Here is a 12,816-nt window from a genome sequence, read left to right as displayed (position 1 = left end):
ATAGAAAAATTGAACTCTCTTTGCACAGGGAATGAAAACGCTGACCTTATTCTGAGCGGCAACTGCGACAAGACCTATAGTGCAATTTTAAATATAAACCCATTTTCTTTATGCTTGTTTTACCCCATTTTCCGAGAAGGTTCGATCTACAAGCCTGTTGATTTTCATTTACTGTTTTTGTTATTTGTTTTATTAACATAGATACTCAGGAAATGTCCTGAATAAATCATGAACCATGGAAACCCGGTTCACCCTTTATTGCATTATAGGACTAGCTTGTCTTTCCCGGTTTCTTGCGTAACTAATAATGTACTAGAACTTGTTCTACTAATACACTACAACAACGTGCTTTGCTAATTATATAGATTTATATTATGCCTAAGGACGATATAAAACTATGTCATTAAATAATAAGTTTTATTAAAAAACGCGTCTAAACAAACAGGCTGCATTTTTGGGCAATTTGTGACTGCAATGTAAATGCAATCTAAAAATTGAGCTACTTAAAAACTGTTTATTAGAAAAATGTATAGGAGCTCAAAAAGTCTTTAGGTACTCAAACCACTACTAAATCCATTCACTCCTTACAAAGCTTCTGTCTTAGCTCTTCTTACTAAAATTATTTAAAAAGTTAAGTACGTAGGTAAATGAAATTAGGACCCATTTTCTTTAAAATAATGGTGCAAAATATATCTTAATCCTCGGAAATGACTTAGCAAACCGTTTTTGACGTAATTGTTATCATTAACTAATAATGTGGTCTTCCCTAATTACGTTTAAAAGCTGACTTATGATGACCGTTGTCTTGAACCACTCACCCTTACTGAAATGTAAATAAAACGCATTTTGTATAAATATACCTACTATAATCATTTTAAGCAATGTAGATAAAAATACCCAATTCATCGTGGATTGATAAATCAAGTTTGTTTGAAACCACGGAGAACAAAATGACTAGCGGAGGTGCCATTACGGAAAATCGCCTGAGAAAGTAGCGTGCCAAATGCAGGTGTGCAGGGGACGACGAACGTTGCTATTTTCGCCCGTCTACTCCTTCTTTGGACCCGGATGTTTTTTGTAATACAGAAAATCGTTGGCAGATGTCTCAAAGAACCCGAATGCCTAATTAGTTCACTCGTATCTGATAGTTTTGGTCATGCCCACCGTAGGACTTTGACCTAGAAGAAGACGCCTGACCTACCTGAATTATGGCATCTTCGCTCATCTTTTCTCACTCCGTGGTTTGGAACGCTTTCATAGCAGTAATGGCTAAATGGTTAAGGGTTACGGATGACAATAATTGAGCAATATTACCAACGTATGGTGTTTATGTATATTGAAGACTAGCGGGTTTCCCGCGGATTTACCCGTGTCCCAGGAAAACTCCTGGTACTGCCGGGGTAAAATACAGCCAAAATGAAATGAAAGATTTTTTCAATCAGTTCAGTAGTTTCGAAGCCTTTAGGTAATCGAAACTAATAGTATTCTATTGATTTAACGATTTTATTTGTTTAATGATTGAACGCAAGTGACGCGTCATCTAAGCAATCAATGAGGTTGCAAATGACAATAAATATATTATGCAATGACTAAAAGTCTGTACTATACACGGTCAATAAAGCACAATTTATATTGCGCAATTTAATTGGTTTTCTATAGGTTGCCCCCTTTTTGCACCATTCAATAAACAAATATATTATAATTAATATTTTTTATTATACAGTGATCATACCGCTTAATAATTCTGTTGCTTTTGTCAATGTCAGTTGATCGAAACTAAAATTCATTTCTATGAAACGAATCAAGTTTTCTAAAAATACTGCGTCTCCTCTTGCAGAATTTATGTATATCTATTAATGTAATGTAGGTAGTGACTATTTATAAATAACTTATACCTAACAGCAATAATAATGATAGTCTGTCGAAATATATCAATTTACCTACTGATAAGGATCAATTTGAGTTGAATCCTCTGGCGTAAAACATATAGCTAGGTACTATTTTTGTCAGATAACAGACTTCTTTTGATTCAGACAGATTTTGAAATTACGCTAACGTGAATCTTAAAGCTTTAAATGAAAACTTACCTTTTTTCCGTCTGACGAACTGACTGGACTGTAGAAAGGTTAAAAATGAAACCATTCGGTTTTCAGTTTATACATATTTTTAATTTTATAATAACTAAATACAAACAAATAATAAATACTTAAAAAGGACAGAGTACTGCTATAATTATTTTGTCCGTCTCACATTTCGGAAGGCATTGTAATGAAAGGATTGAAGAAAATGAGTTATGTAATTTATATCTCATCCCGATATACCTACCTATTTGTACAAGACACTTCAATAATGAGGTTACCTTGTCGAGAAAAAGTGTTGCTCTCCTGTAATCTTTGGTTTTGTCACCTACGTGAACAGAAATTACGGTCTATGAAACAGGTACCCCTTAACCGGTTTTGATGACAAGTATTCAATACATACCTACCTTCAACTGTAATGATTAATATTTCTTGTGCAAGAATTTCGACAATCAGTGGACGATAAAAACAAAAGACAGTTATTTTTAGTTTACCTAAGATTTTGAGAAATGAGGTCCAATTTGTAATTGCAATCTTAATCACATTGTAACGGTTGACATAACTTGTTTAATCCCTCGATACAATGAACTAGAAGACTAATAACATGTTCCCAGAGGTACTTTGATTTTTCCTGAATTACATGTTCCACTGTCTTCCACCGTCAATTATTCCAAAAAATAAAACTCAAAATTATATCGTAATAATTTAATATCGCTGACTTATTATTTTATCAACTATTGATATCACCTCCCGTCTGAAAACCCTCATTTCTGGCTCCGAAAAAGATTCTATGTCAGGTAACATAGACAATAGGAACATCTTCCTTGGGGAACACTCTGTGTTGTTATCATCACTGTAACTATTCCTACCACCGCCATTTTGATTTACACGACTATTTTCTATCCTACCATTCATAATATTTGGTATCGTATTATCGTTAATTGTGACTCTGGTTATTTCCCTAACCTTATGTTCTTCTATTTCTGGGTCGGAGCATACTGAACTGTTGGTATCTGATAACTCTTGCTTTTCAATTGTATTTATTTCTAACTCCATCATGTCTTCTTTGGGGTCTATTTCCTTGGCTTCGAAAGAGTCTGTTCCCTTGGTTTCGTTCTGTTTGGGTCGTACACTGAGGAAAGGCGTGAGGAAGTGTAAGACTTCAGTAAGGTAGTACGGCCTCATTGGTGGCTTATCGCTAACTTGCTGCTTGAGAGACCTCATGTAAGATATTCGTATTTTGCGCCATTTGTCTCGACAATCCGGTACTGTAAGAAAAAGAAATATAAATTAAAATATTTGTTTATACACTAATGAAATGATTGTTAAATAACTTGCACGGTTATTCTATTATTTCTTTCGAGTTCTTTATTGTCATATTGTTGCGGGAAGTTATAGGCAACCCTTTCTAATTAATTATTAATAAATGGAGTTAAGCTCATAAAGATTGCAGAAATATATGGTACAACCCTGCCTAATCCTTCCTGAGAAAGAAAACAAGCGTGACGAGCAATTTTTCGTGTCGCTACGTCGAATGACGATGAATTGTAATATTTTTGCACAGGTATTCTGTGTCCTTCCTGGCTCTAGACTGTCTGGTACCAAATTTCATTTGAATCGGTTCAGTAGTTTTGAGTAAAAGCACGACAGATTGAGTTATTTTTGCCTTAATCTTTATATCTTTATTCAATTTACCAACAAAACACAAAAACTGAGTGTTAGATAAACTTCAGTGCTTCCTAACTATTTCATAACATTTCGTGACTATGGTGAATGATTTTATCTTGAAAACAACATGACGTCATTAATTGCAACATTAACTGATATTTTGGACAAGTGAAGACTTGTCTTTTAATCTCAAAAACTAGGTATATCAAACATGATGGGATTAATTTGTTGTTAAGCTAGATAAAAAAAATGTTGTTAAAAGTTGGTAAACATGGGTTTTTCATCATCATCATCACCCTATCACCCACCCACCACCTACTGCCGTTATCCCCAGGGACTCATTTAAATATTATTATTGAAAAATATTTATAATTTTTTTTCAAAGGCAAACAAATATTACAGGCGAGAATTAGGTAATTAACTTTGTAATTTATTTCCTGTATTCTATTAAACTCTTATTGATAAGCGTTTTTTCCTTCCTTTTTATTAACATATAAACCGCAACACATTTCAATAAATAATGCAGGTCACTATTTCTAGTGAGTATCTAGGACAAATACCTACCTAATTATTTACATTCAATAAGAGGCATTCATCAGCATTCTTAAAACTGATATTTTTTAACGTAAATAACCATTGTTGAAATCTAAATATCTGTGACACAAACCAATGCTTATGCAATATTTACATAAAATATCAAAAATGCTGACCGTACAATAATGTTTTTCCCCAGTAAATATTTTATTTCTCTAATCAAGTTAGGAAAAAATAGCACTAAATTATATCTAACACAATTTATTTTGAACACGATTGAACTCTATGGAATTCTCTACAGGTTAAAATTTTACCTGAAGGGCAACCACCTAACCCGAGGGGATGTTTAAGAAATGGTTTTAATTATGGCGCGAAAATAATACAAACAACACATGGCCAAATGACCTAGTTAACACTTGCAACTTGCGCAGTCAGATCAATACAAAACTGATGAGAAATAAACAAACAAAAAAATGCTTACTTGATGTGTTCGAACGCTTAGCTATCGCTGACCAGGCTCTCCTGTTGTGCACCTTATTTGCATATTCCGGCAATGTCTTGTCGTACAAACAAGGATACTTTTCCACTTCCTTCACAAAATCCACTATGTCCCTCCTATCCGTCACTTTGGGAAACACGTCGTATTTCGCGTCCATTATCACAACGTTATAAGACAGATATAAAATTACAAATCATACACCCGTTCGTCACGGAGCGTAGTGCGCAACTGCGTCGCAACATTGATGTGAAACATAAAATGGTGGCAATATTGCGAGGTTCACTTTCTGCGAGGCGCTCAGCCAATCAGAAGCGAGTATTCTGACGCACACAGACACAGAGTTCGGTCGATGACATCAATGTTACGCAGTCCGAGCTCCATATTGCGCCAACTTTATTTGCATTGCGTAATGTTTTTAGGCAGGGAAACAGTGATTGAGGAAAATATAAGTATTTTTGTATAGGTATTATAGTAATTGCTGTGTAGTGTGTAGCTTTTTAGTTTATATATAACTTTTGTACATTGCATAACTGATAAGAATTTTGTGTCGCGAGAATCTGATGCAACTTGAATACATTATTAGTATTGTTGTTGTTTATGTAAAATCCCATTCACGCCGAGTACTTTTAGCGTACTCATTCTTAGTAGTTTGTATTAGTCACGTATGCAAAAAGCTTCAGGCCCTGTTTCGTCATTTTTGGAAATTATTCGTTGAGGAACCTTAAGCATTCTGTTTATTAATTATACGTTGATATACCTACCATTTTAATATATGTAGTATTTAGTATATTAAAAGAGGTTTTTTGACACATGTTTTATTACCTTTGTCCGCACAAACATAACCGTTGTGAACTGGGTTCGATTCCCGGGAAGAAACAATTTCTCTTTGTGGCTATTTTTCTAAATTTCGAGGAATCCTGCAGTTAGAGCATGCTGAAATGTTTTCTAATTACCTACATGTACCTATTAAGGATTTATAACAATTGGGATAAGGGGAATACTATAGTGCTTGCTAGTGCTAGGTTTAAACCACCATCGAAAGACAATATCACTAAAGCTAGTAGCTAGCTTTTTGAAGACCACGTTTTATAATAAGATGGTATAGGTTCCACTTTTACCAAGGACCAGGTAAAAACCTGTAAATTTTAAAGTGTCTCAAAACCCAGACAGGGGCGTCCAAGATGATCTGTATCTTGAACTTAGCACCTACTTATCTTCTGTCTGTCAGCAGTTTCCACTGCGCATGACCCAAGCGGAGTGGCTCTTACAAGTTGGGTTCAGTATACCGGCTGGAGTCAGCATATCAGTTAATCGCATTACCGAATGAGGTAAGGCGATTTACCGCTTATTCCAAGTCGGATTAGCTGGTAGGCCGGTGTTCTATTGACTGTTAAGTTTCTTAGTTTAGTTTAGTGGTAGTTGTGTTCGTGTTAATGTGTTGTCTCGGAATTTATAGTAAGTTGTAGCCTGAATTGTATATTGTTGGATTTGTCGATATGTCGGTTGTAGAAGAAACTTAAGTAACTGTAGCGACAGTTATTAAAGCATTTTGAAGTTAAGCAACTAAGTTGTTGCGTAAGTTTCGAAGCTTCGGTCAAATAAAAGTATACTTAAATATTACATTATATTTAAACTTTCATATTATTAAGAGGTAAAGTTAATTAATTGTTAGTTTGTGACGTTGTAAGGGGTAATCTCTGAATCTGCTGAACAGGTTTTAAAAAATCTTTTACCAACAGAAAACTGTCTTTTTAGTGTTATGTATCAGAATACGGGAAGTAGTTACCTCGAGACGCAGATGGAACCGCGGGAAACAGTGTATTATAAATAGTAAATACCAAGATAGAATATATAATTAGCTGGTCCTTAACACATTTGATTCTTGTTGTCGATTGTTAATTCTTAGCGCCTAACCAGATACTTATAGCTAACGCACGCACAAACAAACTTTGATATGATATTAATATAAGTCTGATGATAACTGATATACCTACCCAAAAATAGTCTGCGATAAATAGATAGTGCATCGAATATCTATCAGATAATTGGTTCATTAAAGCCTTTCCCAACATTACATCTATCATTTTTGCTTAGTAGGTAAAGATAGGAATTTTGTATATTGGGGTTAATGTCCAAATTCTAACTTTAGTTATCAAATCAACAACGGATAGGTAGATAGTTAGAGAATCACTCGTAATTCGAGACTTAATTCTGGACAGTCACTTCCAGACAGATAACTTAGGTACTTATCTAATCTTTTCATGAAAAAAATATTACATAAATACTGCGCAACAATTGAAATCATCGTGCAAGAGGTTTGTTTACATCGTAGGAAGCCACATACAGGTTTCAGGAAGCCATGCGATGCGACCTTGAGCCGTGATAACTCTTTGCTATGTTATGCTAGTAATTTTACGTCACGGAAACGTGTCGGGAACGTGTCATTACCTATAGAAAAAAATGTTTTATAATCCCACGGTGCAAAAGGAGGTTTTTTTAAATACCACCTTTTCCTGTATCTTGGAGTATTTAAATCGAAAAATCTATTTTACGTGGATTTTCGAGATTAGCACAGTCAAACAAACCATAAAAAACTAGCATTACACAGCACATTAATATATGTAGATAAGACATAATAAACACATACCTACACCAATAAATAGAAAAAAAAACAATGGTTTTAACATTAAAAAGAAACTGTCTGCATGTGAAAAATAATAGATCGAGAGCCAGCGAGATGCACACACAAAGTTTCAGCCTTTATAAAATAACGAAGGTCTGGCAGTCACTGGCTCTTGGGCTATAAGGCTCAAATTCACCCAGAGCAAAAACGCTCGGTTTGTTAAAACGACTGTTAACTTTGAAAATTGAACATGAAATTCATAGTAAACCATCGATTGTACCATAACCAGTTGTTTTAAGAAAAAAGCGAAAAAAAACTTATTTTAGGTGCATCGGCCTTTTATTATACGAATAATGTAAGCCCAAACACGAGGAGGCTTACATATTCAGTTATCGAGTTCCCTCGACCTTCTCTGGTCTCCATCATCAGGTCAGCTCAAAACCTTCACTGTTGAATAGTGCTATCAGGCAAACACCTGAGTGTCAAGTTTTTGCCTTATGTATTCCTACAACTTTCGAAAGTTGCCCTCGATTGCTCAGGGTTTCCATCATCAGATCCTGACTTGATGACAATGGGACCACCTCGGAAGTATACGCTATCAACCAAAAAAAGAATCATCAAAATCGATTATCGCGTAACAAACATACAAAAAAAACGGTCGAATTGAGAACCTCCGCTTTTTGGGAAGTCGGTTAAAAAGTAATATTCATGTACCTAGTCAATGAACCTTAGCCTGATTATGTCAACAGACTTCTTTCAGTCTTTAAAAAATGTTTTCTTTGTTACAGGTGTTAAACATCGCATGGCTATCAAGCGGCAAGATGTCGGGCATGACAGGAGCGAGCATGTTGCGTACGCGCAGAAAAGATGTCAACGTCAAACCCAACCGAAAGTGAGTGCTAGCTACACATATACGTCATATCGACACTTACGGTGCGTCCTATGTGAGCGATTTGGATGCGAACAGATAATGTGGCTTACGTAACGGTGGTATATTTGAATTCTCTTCGTATTGCTTTGCGTCGCGATCGCGTTGATTCGCCCATGTAGGACGCACACTTAGGACCTCCGGAAAAACGAAAAATATGTATCCCTATACCTACCTATATTTTTAAGTTTTTTTTCTAGCGTGGAATTATCGCAAATTCTCAACCAATGACTTCCTAAATACAAATACAAAAACCACACCCTCATCATCATTGACTCCACGCATGATCACAGTAGTAGCTTCTAACTTTCCACCATCACATCACCCGTTTATAGTGCACATTGGGAAGACCAAGGATATATTCCAGTGCCTAACTTTCATAAACTTAGACAGACAAAAGGTGTATGGGGCGTATCCAGGGCAGTTGGAACTCAGAAGGGTCGGTGGGACCTTTTGGCTTCGATTGGCGGAAGACCGCGTGTTGTGGCGAATCAAGAGGTCCATGGCCAGGACTAAAGAGTTACAGGATGAGGACGATAGGTAATCGTGTCCGTTTTATGTGCACTGTAAATGGCGTAAAGAAGAATGACTCTGTAAGCACCCTTGAGGCTGGAGCGCACTCCGTTTTGTATATTTTTCTTCTGAATATCTCCTACTGGATATGGCTCCTGGGCTACCAACCCAAGTCGCAAATCTGAGGGTTTTGAGCGCAGAAACAAACACCCTTATATTTGTGAAGAACCATATCCAGCAGAAGCTGTCGAGTAGACCTCAAAATTGTAAAAATCACTTCATGCATTGTCATCTTGAGCATCACACCTTTCTTACTCGCTTTCGCATCATCAAGCTTTTATTATATTCTTCTTCTTTTGTATGGGGTGTATCCGTAGAAAGGCAGCAATAGAGCACAAACAGATACTGACACATTAAGGCTTTTCGTCTGCTTTCTATAAATACGGATTCACAAATCGGATCCCCAAATCTGTGTAATTTATAGTTTCTATCTTCTTGCTTCTCGTAAAGCATGAGCCATTATTTAAGATCATCTTATAATATGTACCCCATATTATATACCTAATAATATTGTTCCTACAATAAAATAGATAAATAATTTACAGGAGATCATCTCATTTCATATGTCATTTCTATACAGACATTCAGTCATGACCACACATTCACTTCAAACTTCTACACACGCGACATGGTACCAAGTGTTACTTCAATAGCTACTCTTTTTTGAGGGAACACCTTTGTCCGTTCTTGAGGAACCCGAGATCTTTCTATTACCCTCTTCTTGATCTGATCTCCTAAAACATGGTCAAACATCTTTTAGCGAAAATTGGTGACCAAAAACCACCAATTCTTGGAGATACAATAACAATTTGCCGGCAGGTTGGATCGAAAGTCTTCGCGGGGCATGCTCTACGAGAACGAGGAGCTGCGTCTGCGCACTATCAATATCAATGCCGAAGTTGAAAGAGGTAATTTTACAAAGATTCTTTTCATTGGAAACAAAGTTCTTGGCTAAGCTTCTGTTGTAGAACCAAAAGTAATGCCCGAATTCCGGGTTTAGCTTATCTAATCAATCAGTAAGAACAATAAAAAAGAAAAAAAGTAATTTAAAAGCTCCATTGTCGGCCGAACATCTGACTAAACAGTACTTTGCAATTCACCATCAGATAAATGGTAGACATTGACTATGCTGTACGAAAGTCAATATAATAACTGCAGTTAATTGCGGCAGATTGCCATAAAAAAATTCTGTGTGAATATTCTTCGATGAAGGATTCCCTGAGCACAGCTTCCCGCAGTTTATGCCTTATTTTCAAAGTTATAGTAAAGTATAGTTATAATAAAGTTCACAATTGTATGCCCATTTCACTCCACAGGTCAATCAGACATAAAAAAACTGAAGCGTGAAAACGAGCAGCTGAAGCGTGAGATCTCAGCACTTCGCTACGAGTATGATCGGCTGGACAGCATGCTGAGAGACCGACGGTCTTCGCCTGAACACTCGGACGTACGTTCAGTTTATATTTATTATAGAAACCTGCTTGGCTTGCCACAAGGGAAGCGTAAACCTTTCTAATGGTGTCTGTCTATTGGAGAAAACATTGCATACAAATTCTGTGTACAGGTTTTAAGTTCATCACAGACAGACGAACAGTCGCGGCGAAGGCCATTATTTTATCATATGTAATGCTTTTACTTACAGTTTTTCATCCGTGCTTAGAAAGAACTTTCTCATGCAACTTTGTGTTAACAGTCTTCTTTATCTACGAAAACAAAACGATCATAAAACATGATAAAGGTATATTTATATTCATTAACAATTATTATTGATCAAAGTTTAACAGTATATAAAACAAAATATCAATTAAGAATATGTAAAGGACTTGGATTAAAAACATCTACAAATGGATTCCAACCACAATAAGATTCACACACTTCGATACAGAGATGGTTTCTTTCTAAAGTCTGCGCTGTTACTCTCAAAGGAGCCATCAGCATCGTTAGACCCTCGCCAGACATGTCAGCTTCAATGAACAAACTGTACAAATTCACACATTGCTCTATAAACTTAACTATGTTTGCGGTAACAACCTCATCATCATTAGCAGCTCTCTCATATTCACAAATGTGCACGTTCTCCAAACTGATGCAGTGACTCAAAATCTCAAAGATAATCTCGTATTCAACATCTTCCGAAGTCAACATGAAATTCTTTAGCTTTGCTAAATGAATCGCCTTCGATAGAGACTGTGTGTAGCCGCGGATCATGCCATGTTTTTCAACGTAAATATCTAAAGTGACTAATTTAGGGCAAGCAGTAAATAGGTGGGTAAAAAAATCCTTCCTAAGTGGTATGTTGTTTATCCTCAAAAATGTTAAGTGCCGTATCGTTTTAGATTCCTTACATAAGCTAATTGGTCGTCGACATCTCATTACCACGCCGTCTCGACGACAAAAGTCTGTTAGAGTAACCATTTCTGGAACGTAATCCAACTTTTTTTCGAAATTCTCGCAGCTGTCGATACAATACCAATTGCTTGGGCCTTTGACAATCTGCATTTTTGTTTGATTGTGCATACAAATGTAAGTTGGGAAGTAATCTTTTAACTCCAACATTAGCTTTTTGAAGAATACATCATCAAAAGTCGTAGTGGCTTTGTTCCACGCTTTAAAAATAATATTACCATCTAACATAAAGTTTTGCGGTAGGTAAGAGCTGATTTCAAGTTTGAAATCGTTGCAATGGTTCATGTAATTCTGTATTGGAAATATGCTGGAAAATATCGGCGACACATAAATTGCGATTTTCTCCAAATACATTACAAAAATGTACTCCAGTTGGTTGAAGTTTAATCTCGATATTCCGTCCAATTGCGCGGACATCTTATGAGTTACTGCACAGTCCCGGAATAAGTAAGTCAGCTTGGAGAAATTTGTTTCAATTTCATATGGATTGCTGTAACTGGTTTCATGATGACTTAAATCGAAGAAGTCTTTGTAATTATCAGACACTGTTAATTTCAAGTCTTGTACCAGAGGAACGCCATTTAAGAACTTCAATGGAGACGCTGACACAATAAACTCGAAGATGACGAAGTGAATGGCTTTGAACTGTCTTTCTTTGAATATTTCTCTGCATTTTTCGTTTATACGTTCATTTTTGTAACTGCTGGGACATTTGAAGAAGTTAATGCCGATGTTTCTGACAGTTTTTGGACACACTTCGCCTATGTCTGATAGGTAGATGTTTGTGAAAGTTAAGTCTAAGGATTTCAGGTTCACAAATCTGCTTATATGTGGTTTGAGGTTCTGCACGGTCAGATCTTGTACTCCACTCAAGTTTAAACAGCTGATGTGTTCTGCGAGATTTACGAATAACTTGTCATTTAAGGTCTTTACAGTCGCTAGGGTGCTTCTGGATAAAATAACATTCTTTAAATGACACCAGCCCGATGCAAAATACTCTCTGATGTGAACAGAACTATTGTAAACATCGATTTTTGTCTTAGTATCTAAATAATTAAATATTATCACCCCTACTTCAACTGGTAGATCTAAAAAATTCATTAGGTTGGTGTGTTTTGAAGAGTGGTTTCTAAAAATTTGTATAAAAAATACTTTGCCGAAAAATTGATTTTGACATTGACGGTTTGTTTTCTTTCGAATCTTGATGATTTCTACTTTATGAATACCAAATAGTTTTTTAAGAAAGAGTATGTAAGCATTCGTAATTAGTCTTCTTCAAAATATACCCTACTATGCTGAAAACACTACCAGCTAACTGATCACGAATAGGAATTATTTCAATATCCCAGAAAATAAGCTTATTTCATTCTCTTGGTTCTTGGCTTTACACAAAAGTGAGTTTTAAATCATCATCTTCCGAGCCTTTTCGCAACTATGTTGGGGTTGGTTTCCAGTCTAACCGGACGCGGCTGAGTAGGTACCAGTGTTTTTTGAAAATGAGTTTTAA

At 36.0% G+C, this 12,816-nt stretch overlaps 3 protein-coding genes across 7 annotated transcripts in view; 1 reads left to right on the top strand and 2 right to left on the bottom strand.

Moving 5' to 3' along the window:
• The window catches only part of LOC110372647 (uncharacterized), a 56,081-nt gene that overhangs the window by 35,025 nt on the left and 8,240 nt on the right, over positions 1-12,816 (top strand). Inside the window, exons 1-5 of one of the 5 annotated variants that reach the window (XM_049849519.2) lie at positions 6,107-6,234; positions 8,191-8,294; positions 8,724-8,870; positions 9,723-9,811; positions 10,220-10,350. In XM_049849519.2, the coding sequence (XP_049705476.2) occupies positions 8,224-8,294; positions 8,724-8,870; positions 9,723-9,811; positions 10,220-10,350 (438 nt within the window). In that variant the 5' untranslated portion in view covers positions 6,107-6,234; positions 8,191-8,223. Of the gene's footprint in view, positions 1-6,086; positions 6,235-8,190; positions 8,295-8,723; positions 8,871-9,722; positions 9,812-10,219; positions 10,351-12,816 lie in introns of those variants that run through there. The other 4 variants (XM_064041785.1, XM_021329528.3, XM_021329526.3 and 1 more) reach the window with 4 other exon arrangements.
• Positions 2,771-5,081, bottom strand: LOC110372651 (uncharacterized). The gene is made up of 2 exons (XM_064041832.1): positions 4,762-5,081; positions 2,771-3,346 (listed from the first exon to the last, which is right to left on the bottom strand). Exons 1-2 carry the CDS (start codon positions 4,934-4,936, stop codon positions 2,784-2,786), a joined length of 738 nt encoding a protein of 245 aa, XP_063897902.1. The 5' UTR covers positions 4,937-5,081; the 3' UTR covers positions 2,771-2,783.
• On the bottom strand, positions 10,640-12,490 carry LOC110372648 (uncharacterized). Its single transcript, XM_021329529.3, has one exon. It carries the CDS (start codon positions 12,408-12,410, stop codon positions 10,704-10,706), a length of 1,707 nt encoding a protein of 568 aa, XP_021185204.2. The 5' UTR covers positions 12,411-12,490; the 3' UTR covers positions 10,640-10,703.

This window comes from Helicoverpa armigera, chromosome 26 (assembly GCF_030705265.1).
Source record: "Helicoverpa armigera isolate CAAS_96S chromosome 26, ASM3070526v1, whole genome shotgun sequence".
Taxonomy (NCBI): domain Eukaryota; kingdom Metazoa; phylum Arthropoda; class Insecta; order Lepidoptera; family Noctuidae; genus Helicoverpa; species Helicoverpa armigera.
Note: the sequence above shows the minus strand (reverse complement) of the source record. Positions and strands in the feature narration are given on the sequence as shown.

Coding starts and splice junctions, on each gene's coding strand:
- LOC110372651 (XM_064041832.1), bottom strand. CDS start 4,936: ATGGACGCGAAATACGACGTGTTTCCCAAAGTGACGGATAGGAGGGAC. Junction 3,347..4,761: donor TAAGCGTTCGAACACATCAA/GTAAGCATTTTT, acceptor TTTTTCTTACAG/TACCGGATTGTCGAGACAAA.
- LOC110372648 (XM_021329529.3), bottom strand. CDS start 12,410: ATGAATTTTTTAGATCTACCAGTTGAAGTAGGGGTGATAATATTTAAT.